This window comes from Myotis myotis, unplaced genomic scaffold (genome assembly GCF_014108235.1).
Source record: "Myotis myotis isolate mMyoMyo1 unplaced genomic scaffold, mMyoMyo1.p scaffold_m19_p_2, whole genome shotgun sequence".
NCBI classification, from domain to species: domain Eukaryota; kingdom Metazoa; phylum Chordata; class Mammalia; order Chiroptera; family Vespertilionidae; genus Myotis; species Myotis myotis.
The window spans coordinates 28,809,041-28,831,382 of record NW_023416324.1 but is presented as its reverse complement, the minus strand read 5'-3'; the positions used below and the strand labels follow the sequence as shown (position 1 = coordinate 28,831,382).

At 39.4% G+C, this 22,342-nt stretch overlaps 1 protein-coding gene and 1 pseudogene across 2 annotated transcripts in view; one reads left to right on the top strand and one right to left on the bottom strand.

The window, feature by feature from the left end:
• The first annotated feature begins 1,062 nt into the window (after positions 1-1,062).
• The window catches only part of CCDC30 (coiled-coil domain containing 30), a 77,492-nt gene continuing 56,212 nt past the window's right edge, over positions 1,063-22,342 (top strand). For both annotated transcript variants that reach the window (XM_036348949.1, XM_036348950.1), the window contains exons 1-6: positions 1,063-5,061; positions 9,146-9,325; positions 11,790-11,910; positions 17,186-17,376; positions 19,236-19,389; positions 20,485-20,556. In XM_036348949.1, coding sequence (XP_036204842.1) covers positions 9,260-9,325; positions 11,790-11,910; positions 17,186-17,376; positions 19,236-19,389; positions 20,485-20,556 — 604 coding nt within the window. In that variant the 5' untranslated portion in view covers positions 1,063-5,061; positions 9,146-9,259. The remainder of the gene's footprint in view (positions 5,062-9,145; positions 9,326-11,789; positions 11,911-17,185; positions 17,377-19,235; positions 19,390-20,484; positions 20,557-22,342) is intronic.
• Positions 12,999-13,507, bottom strand: LOC118675942 (annotated as a pseudogene).

Sequence of the window (22,342 nt, the reverse complement as noted above, 5' to 3'; positions counted from 1 at the left end):
CACTGAAATAGTTCATTAATTAGGAAGTGTGACCTTGAGCAGAGGAAAAATAACCAGTAATCAGCAGCAGTCCCATTGAACAAAATTTTTTCATTAACTTTAGGTCCAGTGGGCAAAACCTTAAAAGCAATAGTTCAGTCAGCAATGGCTGCAATACTGAAGTGATAGGAAGTAAAAGATTGATTTTCTTCCCTATGTCTATAGCTTTATGCAGATGATGGCTGTCATCATCTTTGTATATACAATGAGGATAAATGGAATTAAAACTAGAAGTAATCTTAATGTTTTTATCTTAATGATTACTTCTCTTGGAAACCATTTCCTATCTTGTTTATGCTTGAAACAACCACCACTTCTCTCCATGGAGTTATTTAAAGTGTTTTGTAATTCTGTTTAGTCTCCATTCCAAACACTTAAACAGTATTTACACATGTTAAAATTCTAAGAGTTTTGGGGAAAAAATACCAATAGCAAATGGAAGTGAGCAAAGAAAGAAATAATGAAAAGGAACATGATTTCTCAGTGAGCAAATGAGAAAGAATGTGATCTAGACTGGAGAACCAAGGAATGCTTCCTTGAGGAAATGACCCTTGAACTGATACAGATCTAAGTGGGCTTGAGGTGATGGTGGTGAGCATTTTAGGTGAGAGAGAACTTCTAAGCCTTAGAATCTAAGGGCTCTGGTGCCAGAGTAGAGGTTGAAGCAGTTCTAGAAGTAAGGGATAAAATCCGTCCTGATAATGCATGTAGAACCGGCAGAGCTTTGGAAAGGATCCTATGGAAAACTAGAATAAGATTAAAAAATGTAAGTACGTGTTTGGGATACCAGAAAAGCCCTGTAAACATGAATAAAATCGAGCTTTAACTGGAGTCTTACAATAAAAGCATTTAAATAAAGATGATATAAATTGAGCTTGTGTTAAGTTCTATGTCATTTAGAAATTTTTATTTTGCATTACATAGGTGGAGGAATGGGTTACCTAAACCGAATTTCAGTGCTTAGAATTTTTTTTTTTCGGTGTCTTCATTTTGACAATAAGTCAGCTCCAAAATGTGATTTGTTTTAGGTGCCCCAGGTAGATCTAGGCCTAAAATTTATGACTCCTGGCGTAGCACCCTCTCCCTTTTAAGAATGAAGTTACTTCTAGAAAAATAAATGCAAGGTAATTATGCCGGGGCTCTAGATAAGGCCTGGTGAGAAGCTGTTTGAAAACTATAAATGCCTGGTGACAAGAAGTATCCTTTAAGTTGCAAACGCGCACCGTGGCGTTACCATGGTTACTACGAAGCCTAAGCAAAGCCATACCACCGTTCCTGCCAGAAAAGTCCCGCCCCACGACCTAAAGGCCAATGGTGTGCCCCGTAACGCTGGTCTCCGCAGGAAGAACAGCCCCTGAGCCAATGGAGCGCGTCGTCTCTATAGTTCCCGCCGGAAGAACGCCTTGGCGTCTCTGCGGCTGGCGCGGTTGCTATGACGCCCGGGACTCCAGGCACCTGCCTCTGGTTGCGGAGCGTCAGTGGAGTGGAGCGAAGCGACCCGGGACCCTCAACGCACCGTCAGAAGACAATTTCCGGCCTGCTTTCTGAGGTTCCCGCCGCAGCCCCGAGGAGGAAAGCACCTGTTCTCCGCTCTTTTCCACCATGCCAGGTCTTTCCCGCCTCTCTCCCCATATGGCTCGAAACTACAGGAGCAAAGCCTCTCCCTGGCTCGGCCTTTCTAGCCATGGGCTTGAGTGATTCTGTCTTAGGATTCTTAAGTCTCTGGGACCCAAAAGCCACGGGCACTTAGAATTAGGGTGCCGCTCTTATTTAGAGAGGGCTTAGAACACCCCCAGTTAGGTAGGCGTTCCATTTCTCACTTTTCAGGCAAAGATTCTGAAGCTCGCGGCCATTTATTAACAAAGTCCACCGAGCCACGGCTTTCCCGGGTTGTGAACAAAGAACTGCCGTTTTCTACTTTGTTGCCCCGTGTTCGCCACGCAGAACCTTAATTCCCGTTGGAGCTCTGGAGGCCTTTTGTATCCTCAACATCAGACATCATCAAGTCAGTTAACCTTCTGCCTTTCAAGCTACAGTCTCATCCACTTCTCTCATCACCCTGAGCGCCAGTTTTCTCATCCTGCTCCTTCCATGGCCATTTTCACCCTTTCTTGTCCACGCTGCACCTTACTGAGTGCCCATTCATCTCCACCACCTCTGTCATCTACAGACCCTCTCCTGTTTGTCTGCCATAGTACTTTGGGTAGCTAAATATTTCACGTTCTTCAGCCCAGGAATCATTTGGAAGATTTTCTCTGTTTCACTATGGAAAGCTTTTTGTCTTGGGTAAACTAGAGACTAGAAGCGCACATTGGTCAATACAAATAGTAATTACTACAAGCCTAGTGTGTTTTGAAAATGGAGAGGGAAAAATCAAAATGCAGTTTGGGGTCCATCTGAGACCTATATAAAGAAAGATTGTTCCTTGTTTAAGTGAATGCTTCATTGGGCATATATTTTAGTGATGTATTCATGCATGTGACAAGATCATTCAGAATGATCATTAACAGGATTCCAACTCTAAGCCATATGAACCCAACACTTTGATATGATAGAATTTTTGGAAAGAAGATGCTTGAAACAGTTCTTATGGCTCTTCTTCATGTCAGTTTCTTGATCAGAAAACATTCTTTGTGATGTGAGCCAAGAAACAAAAACAATGAGGAGGAATGATTGAAAATAAATATTTTTGGCAAGAGGCAGACTTAATAATCCTAAAAAGACTGGAACAGAAGGCCTTAAAAATAGAATAAGATTCATTTATATCCAATGCATTTGTGTTTTACCTTGGAAAACTTTGTCTTAAAGTATGTGTTCCTTATCGAATCTTAACCATTTCTTTGGCATTCAGATTAAAATGTAAACCTATTTTGAAGATATGTAAAGTGTACATTTTTACCAGGTATTTTGGGGCTAGAATGGTTTGGATATTTTTATTTCTCAGGCTGATTACAGCAGTTATTTGTGATATCTCATGCTTGATGCCAGGTCAGATTTCCAAATACTGACTGAGAAATTCAGCTTTCTCGTCAATAATAGATTGGAAAAGAAAAACAAGTTCTGTAGCCTCTTCATTTTTTTGCATTAAATGAGAACTGAATAAATTCTAACTCTTGAAAAAAAGGGCTGTTAGATATTGTATTATAAGGAGCTTTCCTTTCCCCATCCAATATGTATATACTGAACAAATATCATTATGGCCATGTAAACATAATTAAAATTTTTTTCTCTCACCCTAGTACAGTAGTTCCAAACTTGTAGGGCAGTTTTGCCTCCCAGGAGACATTTGGTAACATAAAGAGACATTTGTAGTTGTCACAACTGGAGATATGCTACTGGGACCTAGTTGGTAGAGGACAAGGATGCTGCGACACATCCCGCACAATAAAGAATTAGCCAGCCCAAGATGTGAGTAGTGCCAAGGCTGAGAAACCCTGTCCTAACATGTCAGCAGTTCCTTTTTTGTCATGTCAGCCTTTGCTCATGCATGTACATTTTTACATAGTTATTAGTATAGTGTGCATTATGCCTTAATTTTTTGCTTAATTTTATATTTTAAGCATTGATACATTGTTTTTTTACTTTAAAATTATTTTTCTCATTTGAGAATTGAAAAGGAAAAGACTGTGTATTATATATAGCCTGTAAGATGTCTATACATTTTTAAAATATATTTGTGTAGAAGGAAGAAAGAAGGATTAGGGTGAATAACCTCACTGGATATTTCCCTTTTTTGTGGCCATGCTATTTACTTTGTTCTCTGTGTCACTCAAAAGACCAAAGCTCATCCTTTGCTCAAAGCCAAGAGATGCGTTGTAGTATGAAGTATGGTCCTGGCTTCTGGAGGGCACCTGCCATAGGAGAAATAAGAACAAGTAGGAACGACTCTTCACCCACTCTCCTTGCTCTCTTCTCACTTAAAATTCTGTCTCGGTTTTCTTTGGCAGCTTTAGCACCTCATTCTTTACATCTAGAAGTTTCTGAACGCCCCCAAACACTATAGGATGTGCTTATTTTCAAAGAGTGGACTTTTAAGATACTTAATGAGCACTTTACTCAGTATCTACTTTGTAGAGAATAGTATATTTGCATACTTTGTTACGTGGGCAATTTTAGACACAGTTTAAATGTCAGAGCATTTATAATTCAAAGACTGGATTTGTATTACCTCAAGATCTGATTTTTTAGGATTTCCCATTTACTCAACCATTGGGCTTCAATAAGTCCACTGGAAAAAATATTAGTTCTGAGATGTCATAGCAGAACAGTCAAAGGTATGCAAATATTCAGAGTCATGGGAATATAAGCAGCATGATGGGGACCCATAAGTATACCGCATGAGGAGCTAATGTCAGCTGTGGCAGAAGATAAGACTGGAGAGACAGGCAGGAGTCATAGTGTGAAGAATCTCTGGTGCCAAGTTAAGGGGTTTGAAAGGGAAATTTAAGCAGCAAGTGACTTGTGTTCAGAAAGATCAGTCTGAAAGCTCCGTGGAATACAGATTGGATGGGAGCCAGCCTGGCAACAGGGAAATCAGTTAAGGGTGCTATTACACTAAACTGGGCAAATAGTGAGGAGAGCCTAAATGAAGACAGCAATTGTAGACATGGAGAGGATGAATTAGAAGATGATAAAAAGAGATAAAATCTACAAATTCAGGGACTGGTTGTACATGAAAGTGATATAAATAAATAAGCAGGAGGGACCAAGAATTTCTGGCTTTGGAAACCATGCTGATGGTGGTTTTATTAACTATGGAAAACAGAAGGAGGAACAGGTGTAAGAGAAAGAATGGATTATTCAAACTGAGTTGTTCTTTAGACAATGGATATGCATTGGTCTTAAATAGTTGACTCATTTTATATTGCTTTCCTAGCCTGCATTCTCCTTCTGAAACTTGTACCTCTCCACGAATCCTTGCTTTATGGCAAGGATTTGTACTACTACTTCCAGCCCATTCCAGCCACAACTGACTGAGGATTATGCAGCTAAACTTCAGAGCGGGGGTCACAAATTCATTGGGTGAGCAACTAATAATTTTCTCTTTTTCATAAAGTTGAACTAAGAAAAAAAGAATGGAAATGACAATCTGAAAAGTCACATAGATTTAGGATCTGAGTGGCTGTTTTCATTGTTGCAGAGGAGCAAGCAGAGAAAATCCAGCCTTATAGAGAAGAATTTATAGAGAAGCCGTATAGAGAAGCAGTTTAATAAGGCTGATTCCCAGAAAGACCCAGAGATGAAGGACCTCATAGATCAAGATAGACTAGTACTGCCTGTCCAGTTCCATATCCACTTCCAATGTTGCCACACGTAGTTTGCAGCATGTGCCCTTGTATCTTACTCTTTTGGTCGTTGAGATTGGTTGGCTATGAAGGACAGAAAGATAAAAAATAATGATGACTTTTAAAAGGTAGAAATTTATTTCTCTCACATAAAAGTCAAGAAGAGAGCAGTCCAGAACTGGTAGGACAGCATCTTGGAATAGTTCAAGATTCAGATTTCTTCTCTCATGATAGTGTTTCATCCGGGGCATGTGGCTTCCCCTCATGGTGTCCAGGATGGCTGCTCAAGCTTCAGTTATCTTGTCTGCATTCCAGCCAGTAGAAAGGAAGAAGAAGTGAGAACGAGGGTATCCTGTTCCTTTAAAGACACTTCCTAGAGGTGTCACACAACTGTATTTACATCTCATTGGTCAGAACTTAGTTATAAGGCTGTATCTAACAGGAAGGCAGGCAGCTGTGTGACTGGACAAAAAATTATATGTCTTTGTGGAAAAGGGGATGAATAAATATTGAAGGACAGCTTGCCAGTCTCTGCCACAATGTGCAGAATACAATGTGCTTGTATTTATTCTAACTTAAATGTGTTTCTGTTTCTTGCCACTTTTTCTAGATGGATCTGGAGCTCAGCAGAGATGAATTATGTAATCCTCCTAACAGGCCAATGACTTAATTATTACTATTATATCCATTTTTAAGGGAAATCAAAATGTAAAGAAATTAGATTACTTGTATAAGTCGCACAGCTAGAAAGTGGTAGAGCTAGGGTTTGAGCCAAGGTATGTCAGATTTCCATGCCCAAGCGATTAACCATGATAGGGAGAAGATCAGAGGGCCATAGGCAGGGTTTTTAGAAATGGCTGCATTTAAGGAGCCTATGGGAGAAAGGGGGCCCAGGAAGAACACAGACAAAGAAAGCCTGGAGAGATAAGAGTAAAAACAAGAGGAAGTGACATCACAGAACAGGGAAGGGATTACTTTCAAGACAGGAGTGAACAGATATAGAGAGATCAAATGTAAAAAGAACAGAAACATGTCCAGTTGGATCTGGCATTTTGAGTCATTGTTGACCGATTTTGAGCACAGTAGTAAGAGCAGAAGCCAAAATGCAGTGATTTGAGGAGTGGAGGAAATTAGAAAGGACAGTAGCTTGAGGGGAATGTGTTGGGATCAAAGGAGGGTTTTTTTTGCATCTTTATTTTTGAGATCAGAGACATCTTGAGCTAATGGCAAGACAGTAGAAAGGGAGATAATGAGCATACAGAAAAGACTCCCTTGAAGCAACATGGGGTGGGCTCTCGAACGCAGGTAAAGTGATTAGCTTAGGTCAGGAGGATGGAAAACTCTTCCGCTGGAAAAGGGAAAGAGGGTAGTTAGTGTCTAAAGATGAAGGTTATGTTGGTGATAGTGGAAGAAGCTGACAGAGTTGATGGTGACCTGAGTTTTACTAGTGCTGTGGGAGATGAGGTCATCTTTTGAAAGAGTGGAGAGGTGAAAGTTCTGAATAGTTGCGACGTAAAATCGTTGCAGAAGCTGGTAAAAAAAAACACGTAGATGCAAGTAGAGAACTCAGGCTGCAGACCATGAATTTGGAGTGGCTCCAGTCTGCATGTTTGTTTGTTTTCCTGTTAGCACTCAGCAAACTAAAATAGGTAAAGAAGAGTCAAATGGTTGAATTTTTCCAGGGTTGGGATTTTCAAGGAAGATGGGATAAGGAGCAAGATAATTGGAGTCATTGGTGAGAGATTGATTGAAATGAACAATAGTTTGAGGGGGAAAACCAGAGAGTATCTCATGGTCCAGGAACTAGAGGCCTCCCAGGAATTGTATTAATTATAGTTCCATAGAGTAGCCACTTCACATCTATTAATGTGGCTATTATGTATATTTTTATGGCAGTTCATCAAAAGGTTAAACATAGAATTATATGTCCAGCAGTTCTGCATATCTATTCTTAGGTATCTATCCAAAACAATTGAAAGCAGAGACTTGAACAGGTACTTGTATACTGGTGTTCATAGTAGTATTATGCACAATAGTTGAAAGGTAGAAATAACCCAAATATCTATCAACAGATGAATGGATAAACAAAATATATATGATGAAATATTAATCAGCCTTCGAAAGGAAGGGAATTCTGATAGATGCTATAAAATGGATAAATCTTGAAGACATTTTGCTAAGTGAAATAAGCCAGAAACAAAAGGACAAAATGTATGACTCCACCTATATGGGATACCTAGATTAGGTATATTTGTAGAGACAGACCGTAGGTTAGAGGTTACCAGGGGCTCGGGGAAGAGAGAAATGGGGACCTATTGTTTAATGGGTACAGAATAAATGTTTGGGATAATAAAAAAAAGTTTGGAAAATGGATAGTGGCAATGGTTTTACAACATTGTGAATGTACTTATCAATAATGCCATTGAATTGTACACTTAAGAATGGTTAATTTATGTGGTCCTAGTAACACAAATACCACTTCATCAATCAGCAGATATTCAACTTTTACACCACCATGTAGTGCAAGCTGTCATGTAGCATGACCACTTTCAACTTAAAAAAAAATTAAAGATGATATTGATGGCAGGCTTAGAGTAAGAAGTTTTAGAAGAGCACAGAATGACTTAGAAGTCAACAAAAATGATAAGACATATGTGAGCAAAATGATTCATTGATAGTACAGAATTAATGGGCTCTGTAGCTTCCAGAGGAGTCCTTTTATTTCTAAACTAGCGGCCTGGTGCATGAAATTTGTGCATGGGGTGGGGGGAGGGTGTCCCTCAGCCCCTCCTGCACTCTCTCTAACCTGGGACCCCACAGGGAACAGGCCTAAACCGGTAGTTGGACATCCCTCTCACAATCCGGGACTGCTGGCTCCTAACTGCTCACCTGCCTGCCTGCCTGATCGCCCCTAACCACTCTGCATGCTGGCCTGATCACCCCCAACTGCCCTCCCCTCCTGGCCTGATCATCCCTAACCGCCTCTGCCTTGGCCCCGCCACCATGGCTTTGTCCGGAAAGGTCTCCCGGTAGGTCTCCTGGTCTAATTAGCATATTACCCTTTTATTAGTATAGCTATTCACTAGAGGAGCCCTGACTGGTGTGGGTCAGTTAGTTAAAGCGTCATCCCATGCACCATAGGGTCACTGGTTTGATTCCCACTCAGGGCACATACCCAGGTTGCGGGTTTGATCCCGGGACAGGATTGATGTTTCTCTCATCAGTGTTTTCTCTCTCTCACCCTCTCTCTCTAGAATCAGTGAAAAACATACCTTCAGGTGAAGATGTTTTTAAAAAAATTCATTACAAGGAACAGAGGTTTCTTTGGTATTTATAACGTTGCAAAGGATCTCTGGGAGATTTTCAGATTATTAAATTGCAAACTTCAGAACTGAGCAGACAGAAAAGCTTGTATTTTTAAAGATAGTATCATACATTTGCATTTTATGTCATGTCATTTATTATTTTAGAAGATATGCAGCTGTTGAAAGCTTTGATATTTTGTGTGTTAGCTATTTCATGTAAGTGCACATAACTGGGTAGCATAACAATTAATAGGAAAACATCTTTGTGGAGAATCTAAACAATTCAGCAAAATACAATTCAGTTATTTTGGTAGGGCAAAAGTAGGTTTACAGTTGTGAGTATGTGAAACAGTTTATTCTTGTGTTATTTATTAGTTATTGTATTATTTATTATTATTAACCTACTTTGCCCACCCCAGTATATACATATCCGATTTCTTGCATGCTCAGTTCCATGTAGCATGTGTATGTGTATGTGTGTGTGTGCATACACATATGCCTCTCTCATCTATCAAGGGAGAAGTTCAATTAGGCATACTTCATCATCTTGAGAAAGAAAGAATTGAACCTCATGCTACTACAGGAGAACTACTCTATTTTATCTAGTACCTATTCCAGCACAGTGAAGACATGCTGAGGACTACTTCCAGAAATCTAGAAGAACTTTCAGTGAGAAACATGGAAAAATTGAAACAAGTAAGAGCTAATAACATAAAAAAATTTAAATACCTATTTTTTTTTCTTTGTCCATTAAATTAACACATTAAAAACCAACAACTGAATATCACTGTATAGTTTGCAAAGCACTCACCTATACATTTTTTAATGAAATGTATCTACAATCTGTATTGATTTCCAGTAGAGGACATGTACAGGATGACTGGTTGACTATCCAAATAGGCCTTCTCTTGTCTCAATAACTGACCCTCTAGATGACTCTCTTGCTTGTTGGCTTAGAAACCTAAGTGGATCTGCTTCTCAAAGGTACTCTTGTATTAACTAAACTCACATAGACGTGTTCAGGAAAATGGAAACCAGCTTTTTACAATAAAAAGTATAATTGCCAGAGGAACCAATCACATATGTCCTATGGCTTGATGGATTCACTCCCTACAAGCACACTACATAGGACAGGGAGGCAAATTTTGATCATATGTTTACTTGATGAACAAATGGTTCCAAAATTTTATAGTATATTTACACAACAGGGCTATATACCTGCCCTTATTTCTAGACCTGTTATACCCTAGGACCAGGTTACCTAGCCCTTAGATGAGTCAATAATAATATATTTTGACTCTCATCACTATTTGATGTTTCCTGATCAATCTTTTTTTTTTTAATATATTTTTATTGGTTTCAGAGAGGAAGGGAGAGGGATGAGAAATAGAAACATCAATGATGAGAGAGAATCAGCTGCCTCCTGCACACCCACTTCTGGGTATATGCCATTGACCGGATTCGAAACCAGGACCCTTCAGTCTGCAGGCTCTATCCACTGAGCCAAACCAGCTAAGGCTGATCAATGTACTTTCTGACATATTCTTTCTTTAAATGAGTTAATTCTCTCAGGTTGCTTGGGAACCATCACTCTGCAGTGTCTCCACATCTCAGTTCTGATAGGAAACTTGTTGATTTTTAAATTTAACTCTTAGAGGGCAATGTGATTTCCAAACTCTTAAAGAGGAATGCAGCTCCTTTAGAACAAAAGCAGTAGAGCTTATTAGACCAGGAACTTTAACATGAGGCAGACAGGGATGAAAAATTGCCCTTACCACTGTCTCGCTGTGTAACCCTGGGCAAGTAACTGACATCTTTGAGCCTGGAAAATGATAATAGTTTCTTCAAAGGGATTTGTGAGGTTTACCCAAAGGAATGTGAATAAACCTTTCACACACCGACTTGTCACCTAACAAGTATTTCATAAATTGTAGCTATTATTAGGAAATAGGTTATTGCTCTTATTGCCATTTTAAAGAGGAAGAAACTTACCACGAAGTTGTAAAGCTAGACTGCAATCCTGTTTTCCTTCTATATTATTATTCAGCTTTTTAGTCATATTCTGAAGAGTTGTTCAATAGGCTTCAAAACAATTGAGCAAAATGCAATTCCGTTATTTTGGTAGTCTACTTCTAAGCATTTTGGCACCAGGCAAGGGCCCCGTCTCTGGTTCTGGCCCACCTGAGTGTGCAGCCTAGCTCTTCCCCTTGTTCCTTAGCCTCTCTCAGCCTGCTTTATAGTTCCATAGGATTGTGGTAAAAATTAAGTACATGGTGGGGTAAAAGTAGGTTTACAGTTCATATGAAAAATAATATAATCAATAATAATACAAGAATAAGCTCTGTGTTTCCCATACTCACAACTGTAAACCTCCTTTTGCCCTGTATTTGATGTCCTTAACACCTTTGTGCCTGGAGCACATCGTTAGCTCTCAGTCTGTTATTATTAGCCATATAAAGTACCTTTTGTGAAGCTGCCATATTAACCAGAAACTATTTTTAAATAATACCCAACAATTTATTTTAATAGAATCTCCTATTAACATTTCAGGCATCTTAATTTTAGTATAGGAGTGTATACATATTTATGTAGATTTTCACTGCATGGTATCATGACCATGTTTCCTAAACCATAGATAAGAAGATTTGATTTGAAACCTTATATATTAATGGGAAAAATATTAGAGACAATGACTGTCTCATAAAATTTATGATTATGTGTCATCATACCTATGGGAAATGGTGTCTGATAACCCACATTTAAGGTGAGCTGAGTTTTCTGTTTATTTCTCAGATGGTAGCCTGGCCAGTGTTGCTCAGTGTTAGATTATCACCCTGTGCACAGAAGGGTCACAAGTTCGATTCCTGGTCAAAGGCAGGTACCTGGGTTTCAGGTTCTATACCCAGCCCCAGTCGGGGCATGTGTGGGAGGCAACCAATCAATGTGTCTCTCTCTCTTTCTCCCCTTCCCTTCCACTCTCTTTAAAAATCAATGGAAAAAATATCCTCAGGTAAGGATTAACAAAAAAAATATATTTCTCAGTTTGTAGACACAATAGTATGGTGATCTCTTAATGGCTCTTCGGCTTAATAGACTTTTAATATGAGTTAAAATATGAACCATGGACTAAGAGTAAGAAAGTGTATTATTTTCTTTTTAGGTGGGAAATGATGCAAGCTATGTCTGTAACTTACCAGAGGAAAGAGAAGCATTTTCTCATGGTTATGAAAAGGAAAACAAACATAGTATCCATGAGTTTAAAGAGCTCCAATTCAAACAAGGTAATTTCTCTTTTTGTAAAAATTAATTTTAATTTTTTAATTCTAAAAATTAATGTAACATTAGAAAATTTGGGAAATGTATAAAAGTAGACAGAAGGGGGAAAATACTGTATGTTGTCCACATTCCAAAAGTTTTAGATGTATTTTCTGCCTGCCTTCTTAAAGTATATATTCTGAAATATTCTAAAATGTCTGTGAGAGAGTGCAGAATGGCTATTTGCTTCAACATCTATTATGGTACTTACCACACTGTGTGATAATTACCTGTGTCAGCTCCTCTGGGACAGAGATTATGTCCTAGTCTTAGTGGTTCCCATGTTCCCCACAGACCTGCCTTATAAAGTAGCTAGCATAGTAAGGACTCGGAAAATATTTATTATAAGTTCTTTAAAGCTATAAGGGAAAATACAGATAGAACCATGTATATTATTATTCTACTTTGTTTAGCTCTACAAATTAATACCATTGTATGTGGTCAATGATTATATTTACCACACATTTCTTATTTTCTTTGTTCAGCATTTTTCCTTGCATCTCAGATATTCCATTTGGGATCATTTCCCTTTTTTCCTCTTTGGAATTTCCTTTTATGAAGTTGATGGACAAGTTTTTCCTTTATCGTGAAGCTCAAGTGCAGGGAAGGTTGAGTTAATCATAGGACATATTTCCACACTCTTGTTTTGTTTGTTTTTCCTTTCTTGTTTTCCATTGGATGCATTGAGTTTTCTCCTGCCAGTTTAAAAGTCTGCATTCTATTTGTTCATATAGTGGTTGCATTTTAAGAGTTTTCTTTAATTTCTTCCAACATTATTGTCATCATCATCATCATCATCATCATCATCATTATTTTGACTGTTTACAGCACAGGCTTTATTTAGTGGCCAGGAAATGGAGAAGTGGGAGTTTAAACTTTCAAATCTACTTCTCCTCTTCCAACACTTGTAGTTACTTTCTGCAGCGGGAATCTGAGTGGCTGATCTGAGTTTCACAAAAAAGCCCGGCCGATGCTGGCTGCGCTGAGCCTCACTGAAGAGTTTTTCATGTGGCAAGGAAGAGCCCTCTGGGATCCTCCTCCTCCCAGCCCATGGTCACTTCCTCTCCACCTGCTCCAGCAGTGGGTTGCTTTCTGAATCGGGGGTCTTAACACGGTCGGCCCTGACGATGCAAGTGGGGCGATGCCGGCTGAGCATTAGATGAGCTGCTGCCACTCCTGCTTCAGCTCCTCCATCTGGGGTTTCAGCTCCGCATTCATGAGCTCCAGCCACTCAGATTCCCGCTGCAGAAACTCCATCTGCTCCTTCTTCTTATTCCAGCATCAGGCTACCGCCACTTTGTTCTTTTTCCATCCCCCACTCCTCTTCCTGTCTAGCTCACTTTTCACAGGTTAAGGCCTCTTGCCCAGTTTCACCTCCAGGAAATGCACAGGAGCAATCATGGCCCCAGTGTTGTGGATGTCAGCGTATTTCAGCTCCTCTGCAGCAAGGGCCAAGCTGGGGAGTCCGGTTAGGGGTCTGAGCCCAGGCAGAGAGCCCACAGTCGTGGAAGGGTCCCGGATCTGCCCAGGCATCATAGCAGGAGGAGTGGCAGTCCAGCCCTGCAGAAGCCGCTGGTGGAGGCAGCGACCCCGTGGCCTGGGCCAGGCTGCAGGCGCAGTGCTCCCTCAGGAGCCACATTGGCTCCAGCCCTGCCCTGCAGCATCCACCGCCCAGCTCCTCCCGTCACAACTGCCGTGTCCCTCCTGCAGGCTATGGCAGCAGCCTGGGTCTACCTTTTTGAAGTGATTGATCCAGAGGCTTTGCCTGCCTGCCTCATTGCCCCTAGCCTCTCTGCCTGCCTGCGTCATCACCCCTAAGCACTCTGCCTGCCTGCCTGATCACCCCTAACTGCTCATCTGCCTGCCTGGTCGCCCCTAACCACTCCCCTGCCTGCCTGATCGCCCTTAACTGCTTGCTGGGGGTGGGGCCAGCCCAGGCCAGGGGCCGTGGTGGTTCTGGTCGTTCTGCCCTTTTGGTCACTGGGCTTTTATTATATAGGATTATATATAACAGGATACTGTAAAAATTAAGTCACAATTTTTATTAAAATGTTTCTTACATACCATTATATTGGCTGGGCTGCAAAAATATTCATTGTGGGCTGTGAGTTTGACATGCTTGACCTAGTGAGAGAAAAGAAGAAGAGAGAATTTAGGGTTGGCTTATTCAAGTGTTTAGAGGTTAGAAAGATGAGAAGTCAGCAAAGGAGTCTGAGAAAGAGTGACACTCAAAGGAGGAAACCAGGAGAGTGTGGTATCTCAGAAGAGAAATGACAAACATGTGTTAAGAAAAGGATGTGTCCCCTAGCCGGTTTGGCTCAGTGGATAGAGCGTCAGCCTGTGGACTGAAGGGTCCCGGGTTCGATTCCGGTCAAGGGCACATGCCCAGGTTTTGGGCTCAATCCCCAGTAGAGGGCATGCAGGAGGCAGCCAATCAATGATTCTCTCTCATCATTGATGTTTCTATCTCTTTCTCCCTCTCCCTTCCTCTCTGAAATCAATTAAAATATTTTTTTAAAAAAGAAAAGAATGTGAATGGACCTGGAGAGTATTATGCTGAGTGAAATAAGCCAGTCAGAGAAAGATAAGTATCACATGATCTATTATGTGGAATCTAATGAACCAAATAAACTGATGATCAAAAATAGACCCAGAGACATAGAAGGATGAACAGACTGTTGAACCTCAGAGGGAAGGCAGGGGAGGGTGAGTGGGAAGAGATCAACCAATGAACTTGTATGCATATATGCATAACCTGTGGACACAGACAGTGGGGTGGTGAGGGATGGTGGGCTGGAAGAGGTTAATGGGGAAGAAAAGGAAGATCTAGCTAATACTTTCAACAATAAAGATTTTTTAAAAATAAAAATAAAAACGGAAAAGGATGTGAACAACTGGGTCAAATGCCACTAATATCAGTGGTCGTCAAACTCATTAGTCAACAGAGCCAACTATCAACAGTACAACGACTGAAATTTCTTTTGAGAGCCAAATTTTTTAAACTTAAACTATATAGGTAGGTACATTGTTATTAACTTAATTAGGGTACTCCTGAGGCTTAGGAAGAGCCACACTCAAGGGGCCAAAGAGCCACATGTGGCTCACGAGCCGCAGTTTGCCGACTGCAGGGCTAGGTGGAATGAGGGCACATAATGGACCATTGGAGTTGGTCGCATAGAGGTCATCAGTGACTTTGATGAGAGCTGTTTCTGTGGAATGGTGGATATGAAAGCCTGATCGGAGTGGTAGGAGAGAAGGAGGGAACACGGGTGAGATTGATTTTTTTTCTTGAAGTTGTGCTGTAAAGGAGGATGAAGAAATAGTACAGAAGCTGGAGGGGGCCATGAGGGTGAAGGAAGGTGCTTTTCGTTCCAATTATACTGATTGTTGTTTTTAATGGGAGCTATAGCATGTTTCTGAGATTATTATAATGCTTAGATGGAAAGAAAGCTTGATGAGTCAATTGCAAGATTAGTATTTTTTGAGATAAGTGGGAGTGGGATCCACTGTGCAAGGGAAAGGACTGGCCTCAGGAGCCAGGATAGGTCCCTTCCACCTCACGAGAGGGGAGGGTGTGTGGGAGTTGGCAGATTTGGTCAGAGGGGCTTGTGGGTGTTCTCTTCGGAGTGCCTCTCTTCTCAGTGAAATAAGAGGCAGGGCATTTGTGATGGGGCAGGAGACTTGGGGAGAGAAAGGAATGAAATAATGGCCTAGGTCTCTAGAGAATGAGAGAGAGAAAGAGAGAGAGAGAGAGACAGAGAGACAGAGAGAGACAGAGACACTAGGGAAATGCAGGATTGCTAGTCCGCAGTATGAGCTCAGTTGAGGTCAATAGATATGAATTCAAAGTAAAATCAATGAGCACTGGCTGTACAGTTTTGTCCAGCCACATTCTGCTTCTGCAGGAAGGTGCAAAAGAGGTGGGAAGTTGTATTTAAACAGATTGGAGTTTTACCAATCAAGTCTAATGGAAGCAAACGGGGTAAGAGAGTGGTGAATGTTTTCAAGGAAGTGATTATAATGATGGATAATAAGAACCTGAGCTGGGTAAGAAACTGAATGAGAACAGGAGCAGGGCAAGGAACATTGAAAAGCATTTAAAGTCAATGGATTATAGTTCCCAGTATGGTTGAAAACTTGTTGAAATCATGCTACTAGAAGGAATAATTAGAGAATAGGATGCTTGCATTTAAGACTAGGAAGAGGCTATAGTTATTGCTAAACACAAGGCCTGCAGGGGTCCTCAAACTTTTTAAACAGGGGGCCAGTTCACTGTCCCTCAGACCGTTGGAGGGCCAGACTATAGTTTAAAAAAAAAAAATGAACAAATTCCTATGCACACGGCACATATCTTATTTTGAAGTAAAAAACAAAATGGGAACAAATATAATATTTGTATTTGCATGTGGCCCGCGGGCCGTAGTTTGAGGACCCCTGGTCTAGGGAGTTACTACGGAGTAGATAGCTGAGATAGGATAGAGTTCTAGATCTTTAGAAGTTAGCGGTGAGCCTAGCCTGTGTCGCTCAGTGGTTGAGCCGTTGATCTATAAATCAGGAGGTGATGGTTCAATTCTAGGTCAGGGCACATAACCGGGTTGTGAACTCGATCCCCAGTGTGGGCATGCAGGAGGCAGCTGATCAATGATTCTCTCTCATCAGTGATGTTTCTATCTCCCTCTCCCTCTCCTTTCCACTCTGAAATCAATAAAAATATATTTTTTAAAAAACTGGTGAAAGGACTGAAAAGGCAGGACACTAGAATGATCATCTACCTGAATATTGAAGTTACCAAGAATTTTGACAAGATTCGTTGAGTCACCTTGGAAAGTTATTTAGTTTTTTTGGTGCCTGAGTTCTCCTCTCATTAAACAATGATCATGGTTCCTACATCATTGGGTTGTAGTAAGTATTAAATGAGATAAATTTATCTCAAACATTAGTACAACACCTGTCACATCATAAGCACTCAATAAACAAATTTTAAAGTTACTCGAGAAAAAATTTTGAAGGTATACTCGTAAGAATACTTACTGCTTTTGAGAACTTTTCTCACTACTTTTTTGTTATAATTTTGAAAGTTTGCAAACACCCCGGAGAGATGGAGAGAGGCGTAATAGTATCAGTGTTGCTTACTTTTTAAATTAATGTGTTATCTAATTAAGATCTCATTTAGCATCTTATAGAGTAGTTATTTGCCTGCATTTCTTTTAACAGTTTGTTTCTGGTATTTCTTCCTAATAGAAGCACAAAGAAAGGAGGTTGGAGAAATGTTGTATCAAGAAGACTCTGAAATAGCTCTGAGCAGCCCCAGTGAACAGATCGCATACTTACTGGTGGACAGAAGTAAAATCCTGAGTAAATTGGAACGTGGGGACTCAAAGCCAGAGTCACAAAGATGTATGAGCAGTAACCTACTGAAAGAATTTGCCCAGGTATTCCAAAATTAGCTAGATAACCGAATAAGGGGCAATACTGAATAGTACCACCCAATGGCAAGTTAACTCTACCTTGGAAGTATTTTGTTTGAATATATTTAAATGTATGTAATGATGCTGCAAAAATGATCAGATTGTGCATTAAAGTATCTTAAACATATCACAAAAATTTAGGAAGAAGGAAAATCAATTACCCATTTAACACATAGTTGATTTGTTTTGAATATATCAAAATGTAATCCATGTGTACTATCTCCTTTGAAAAATCACATTAGAGACAATGCATACTTCTTTCCAAATATGAATGGAGCTCCTCTTTTGAGGAGTCCTTTAAAATGTAAAGCACATCATTTTAAATATAAGTTCTCATGGAATTAAATTTTTTGATCTGGGGAAATGTTATTAAGAGCTAAATCCAGCCTGATGGGCGTGGCTCAGTGCTTGAGCATCGATCTATCGACCGGGAGGTCAGGGTTCCATTTCTGATCAGGGCACATGTCCAGGTTGTGGGCTCGATCCCAAGTGGAGGGGCATGCAGGAGGCAGCCAATGAATGATTCTCTCTCATCATTGATGTTTCTATTTCTCTCTCCTTCTCCCTTCCTCTCTGAAATTAATTTAAAAAGCTAAATCCAGTGAATAAAGTACATACTGGGAATTTAAAGAAAAATATATATGGATAAAAGTGTATGTCATAGTATCATTTTCAATAGCAAAAATTGGAAATTACCAAAATGTTTCAATGATGAATTATGTTATGCCCACTCTGGGACATTACACAGGCTTTTTAAAATTATCATTGCAAAATCTGTTCAACAATGTGGGAAATGTTTCTCATAATGTCAATGAAAAAGTCACGCCCTAGCCAGCTTGGCTCAATGGATAGAGCATCAGCCCATGGACTGAAGGGTCCTGGGTTTGATTCTGGTCAAAGGGCATTTATCTGGGTTTCAGTCTCAAGGGGACATCTGTCATACTCTCAAAAATAAAGATTTTTTAAAATGAATGTGAAGAAAAAACACTTCAATGAAGTATACCAATATGTTATAGCTGATAATTTTGTCTTTTAGAAAAATTCATATAGTGATTATATTTATTTTAAATTAATGCATATTTGGGGGATTAAAAGCAAAATATAATTGAGATTGAATTTGTTCCTTAGCTTTTATAATGCTTTGAAAATAATTGCAGAAAATGAGCTGTAAACATGATTTGAGCTAGTGTGTTCATACCTTGAAATTCAGTGAAATGCTTCCTGTGAAAACATTTTACAAACTGTATTTAATGTTCATATAAGTGAGAAGAACGGTTTCTTTCTTGCCAGATGATACTCATTTTAATGATTAAATATCAAGTGTGTGTGTGTGTGTGTGTGTATTAATCCTCACCCAAGGACATGTTTTCATGGATTTTAGAGAGAAAGAAAGGGGGAAAGAGACATCAATTTGAGAGAGAAACAGGCATCTGTTGCCTCCCATATACACCCCGGCTGGGGATCCAACCTGCAACCTGGATATTGCCCTGACCGGGAATTGAATCTACAACCTTTTGGTGTATGGGACAATGCTCCAACCAACTGAGTCACCTGGCCAGGCCTAAATAGCTATCTTTAAAATAATCATATAACCAAAATTTTTTAGAAATGTTAGATTGAGCCATATGAAATTGCATGTTTATAGGTCAAAAATAACCAAATATCACCAATTGTATATAGTTCAACCTAGTAAAATGATGCACATACATGAAATATTCTGTTTGCTACTTTTATTTCTTGGTTTTTGAACACCTGGGAAATAGTACAGTGTCATAAGAGTACATTTACTTTTTGTTTTATTACTAACAATACTTTTATTTCAGTCCCATAATGAAGACATAGAAAAAGATAAAACATCACAAAACTGCATAGAGAGAAATGTGGAACAAATAGCAAAGAGGTTAAGGATGGTCCATGAAGAGATCCGCAGGCTCACTGATGAACTGCAGGGGAATGAGAAAGAACAGAGTAAACTAGGTAAGCTGTGGTTACAGAAGAACATTTCTGACTGTGTTTTAAGTGTAATGATCTTTTCTCAGGGTAGAACATGAGCGCCTTCAGAAAATAACTTTTTCAGAAAAACACGTAAACATCTGATAAAAAGCCTCATTTTCTTCAGTGTCCAGAAATTGTTATTAAAGCATAAGCATAACATCCCTACCAAGAAGTGTACACTCTTTTTTTTTTTTAATGTCTAGAAGAGAGTTTGGAATTTTTTTTTAAATATTTTTTATTGATTTTAGAGAGGAAGGGAGAGGGAGAGAGAGAGAGAAACATCAATGATGAGAGAGAATCATTGACCAGCTGCCTCCTAAATGCCCCCTACTGGGGATCAAGCCCGCAACTCAGGCATGTGTCCCCAACTGGAATCGAACCTGGGACCCTTCAGTCTGCAGGCCAACACTCTATCCACTGAGCCAAACCAGCCAAGGCAGATGTGCACAACTCTTAAGTGCAGACCACCCAGCAAGAAATCCTCAGCACCCCAGAGGGGCCTTGGTTTCTTCTCCCTATGTCTACACCCTCGCTCCTCCCCCAAAGTAACTACTGTCGTGACTTGCAACACGATTTCTGAGTTTTGACTAAGGCCGCACACATTCTTTAGTTGTTTCTCTTGTTCAGTCCTATGTTTGTGAGATTCATCCATGTTGTTGCCTATAGCAGTTTGTTCACTCGTGCTGTTTGTAGAGTATTTCATTGAATAAACATACTCAATGTTTATTAAAGTTAAAATAATTTATTTTGTTTATCCTTTATACTGTTGAATACTTCTGTTGTTTCCAGTTGTGGTCTATTATGAACAGTGCTGCTCTGGATATTCTTGTACTTACCTATACATTTTAACTGTGATATACCCAAGAGTAGAATTATTGCATCAACAGGTTATAAGTACATTCTACTTGGGCAGAACATATATAAAATAATAATGATTCTGTCAAATTGACTGTGGAATTAAAACCAAGAATGCATTTTAAACAGTGAATATTGTATTATTTTCCATATGAAAAGCTGTGAACCTACTTTTGCCCCATCCTGTATTTTGTTTTTTGGGTTTTTTTTTTTCTCTTTTAGATTCTGCACTTGAAAAGGCTCAACTAGAAATTGATGAGCTGAAAGAAAATCTGACAAAGTTGAAAGAAAATGGTGAGTCATTTTAGCAGATATAATATTTAATAATACGTTACATAATATAACAATGTTTGTTTTTTTTTAAATATATTTTATTGATTTTTTACAGAGAGGAAGGGAGAGGGATAGAGAGTTAGAAACATCGATGAGAGAGAAACATCGACCAGCTGCCTCCTGCACATCTCCTACTGGGGATGTGCCCACAACCCAGGTACATGCCCTTGACCGGAATTGAACCTGGGACCCTTCAGTCCGCAGGCCGACGCTCTATCCACTGAGCCAAACCGGTTTCGGCATAATGTTTTAAGATAATATTAATAATAATAATAATAGCACTACTATTGCTATTATTACTATTTTAACTATTATTGCTATTACTACTATTTGTTGCTTAGTAGTCACAGGTACTCTGCCAGGCACTTTATCTGCATTACCTCTAATCCTCACAACAGTTTCAAGTAGTGAGAATTATTATTACAATTTCATAGATAAAGAAGCTGAGTCATGGTGAGGTTAAGTGAATTAGCCAGTAGATACATTAATTATTTTAGCTGGTTTTTGAACCCAGATATGTCTTGACTCCAAAACCTGTGGCAAACACAAATAATACATATTTTACTGGGACAACTGGGATCAAGACACCTTCTAATGCACTTAATAGCACCTCACACACACTTGTTCACGGAGAAGCCAACAGACTTGGCATAGTGGTGAATTAGTTAATCTGACCCTCACTTGACTATGTAAAAATGCTACCAGCTATAAATAATATAATGAAATTTGAGTGTTGTAATGGAAGCAACTAGAAAAATAATTTAAAATGTGTTTATTGGTCCCTGGCCAGTGTTTCTTAGTGGTCAAAGTGTTAGCCTGTGCACCAAAGGGTAGAGGGTTGGATTTCCTCCAGGAGCAACTAATCAATGTACCTCTCTCACCTCTGTCTATCTGTCTGTGTGTCTCTCTCTCTTCCTCCCACTCCCCTCTTTCCACTTTCTCTAAAAACCAATGGAAAAAATATCCTCAGGTGAGGATTAACAACAACAAAAATTGCATAGGCCAAAGGTAGAACAAATCTTGTTTGCATACTCTATCTATCTATCTATCTATCTATCTATCTATCTATCTATCTATCATCCATCTATCTATCTACAGATTGTGAATATATATTATATATAAAGGGATTGTGAATGATTTGTTTTCTTTTTGGTATGTTTTCAGTATTTTTCAAATTTTGAAAATTTATATGCTAAAGAGGAAAAAGGAATGTAGCAAGGGAGAAAAAATGAAGAAAGAAAAAATTAATGCAAATTAAATACAAAACATGCAATGAAAAAGGAAAACAACGACTTTAAAGCAGCAAAAGAAAAATAAGAGAAATAAGTGAAAAATGGCTAAAAATAAACAGCTACAAATTCAGGAAAATTACAGTCAGCAAGTTTGTATTCATGAAACTTTGATGAGTGCCAGAAAGAGCAGGTCTTAAGATGAGGTGCTAAGCTGAGAATAGACTACCACTTTAATGGCAATGGAGCTACAGGCAGAAAAAATGGCTTCGATGAATTAACTTGCTTTAACATGGAAAATCTGTTCATTCACTGTCCCTAGCTCACTACTTCAGTCATCCATGGGGCACTTGCTGTTAATGAGTAGAAGTATCTAGAAGTCTGTTAGGTGTGTAAGAGAGACAGGACTACAAGGACTACAAGGAAGCCAGGAAGATCATTTTCTGTCCTTTAACCTTTACAAGGTAGGCTCAACTCTTTTAAAATTCCAGGTCCTAGAAAAACCTCTAATGGTGGAA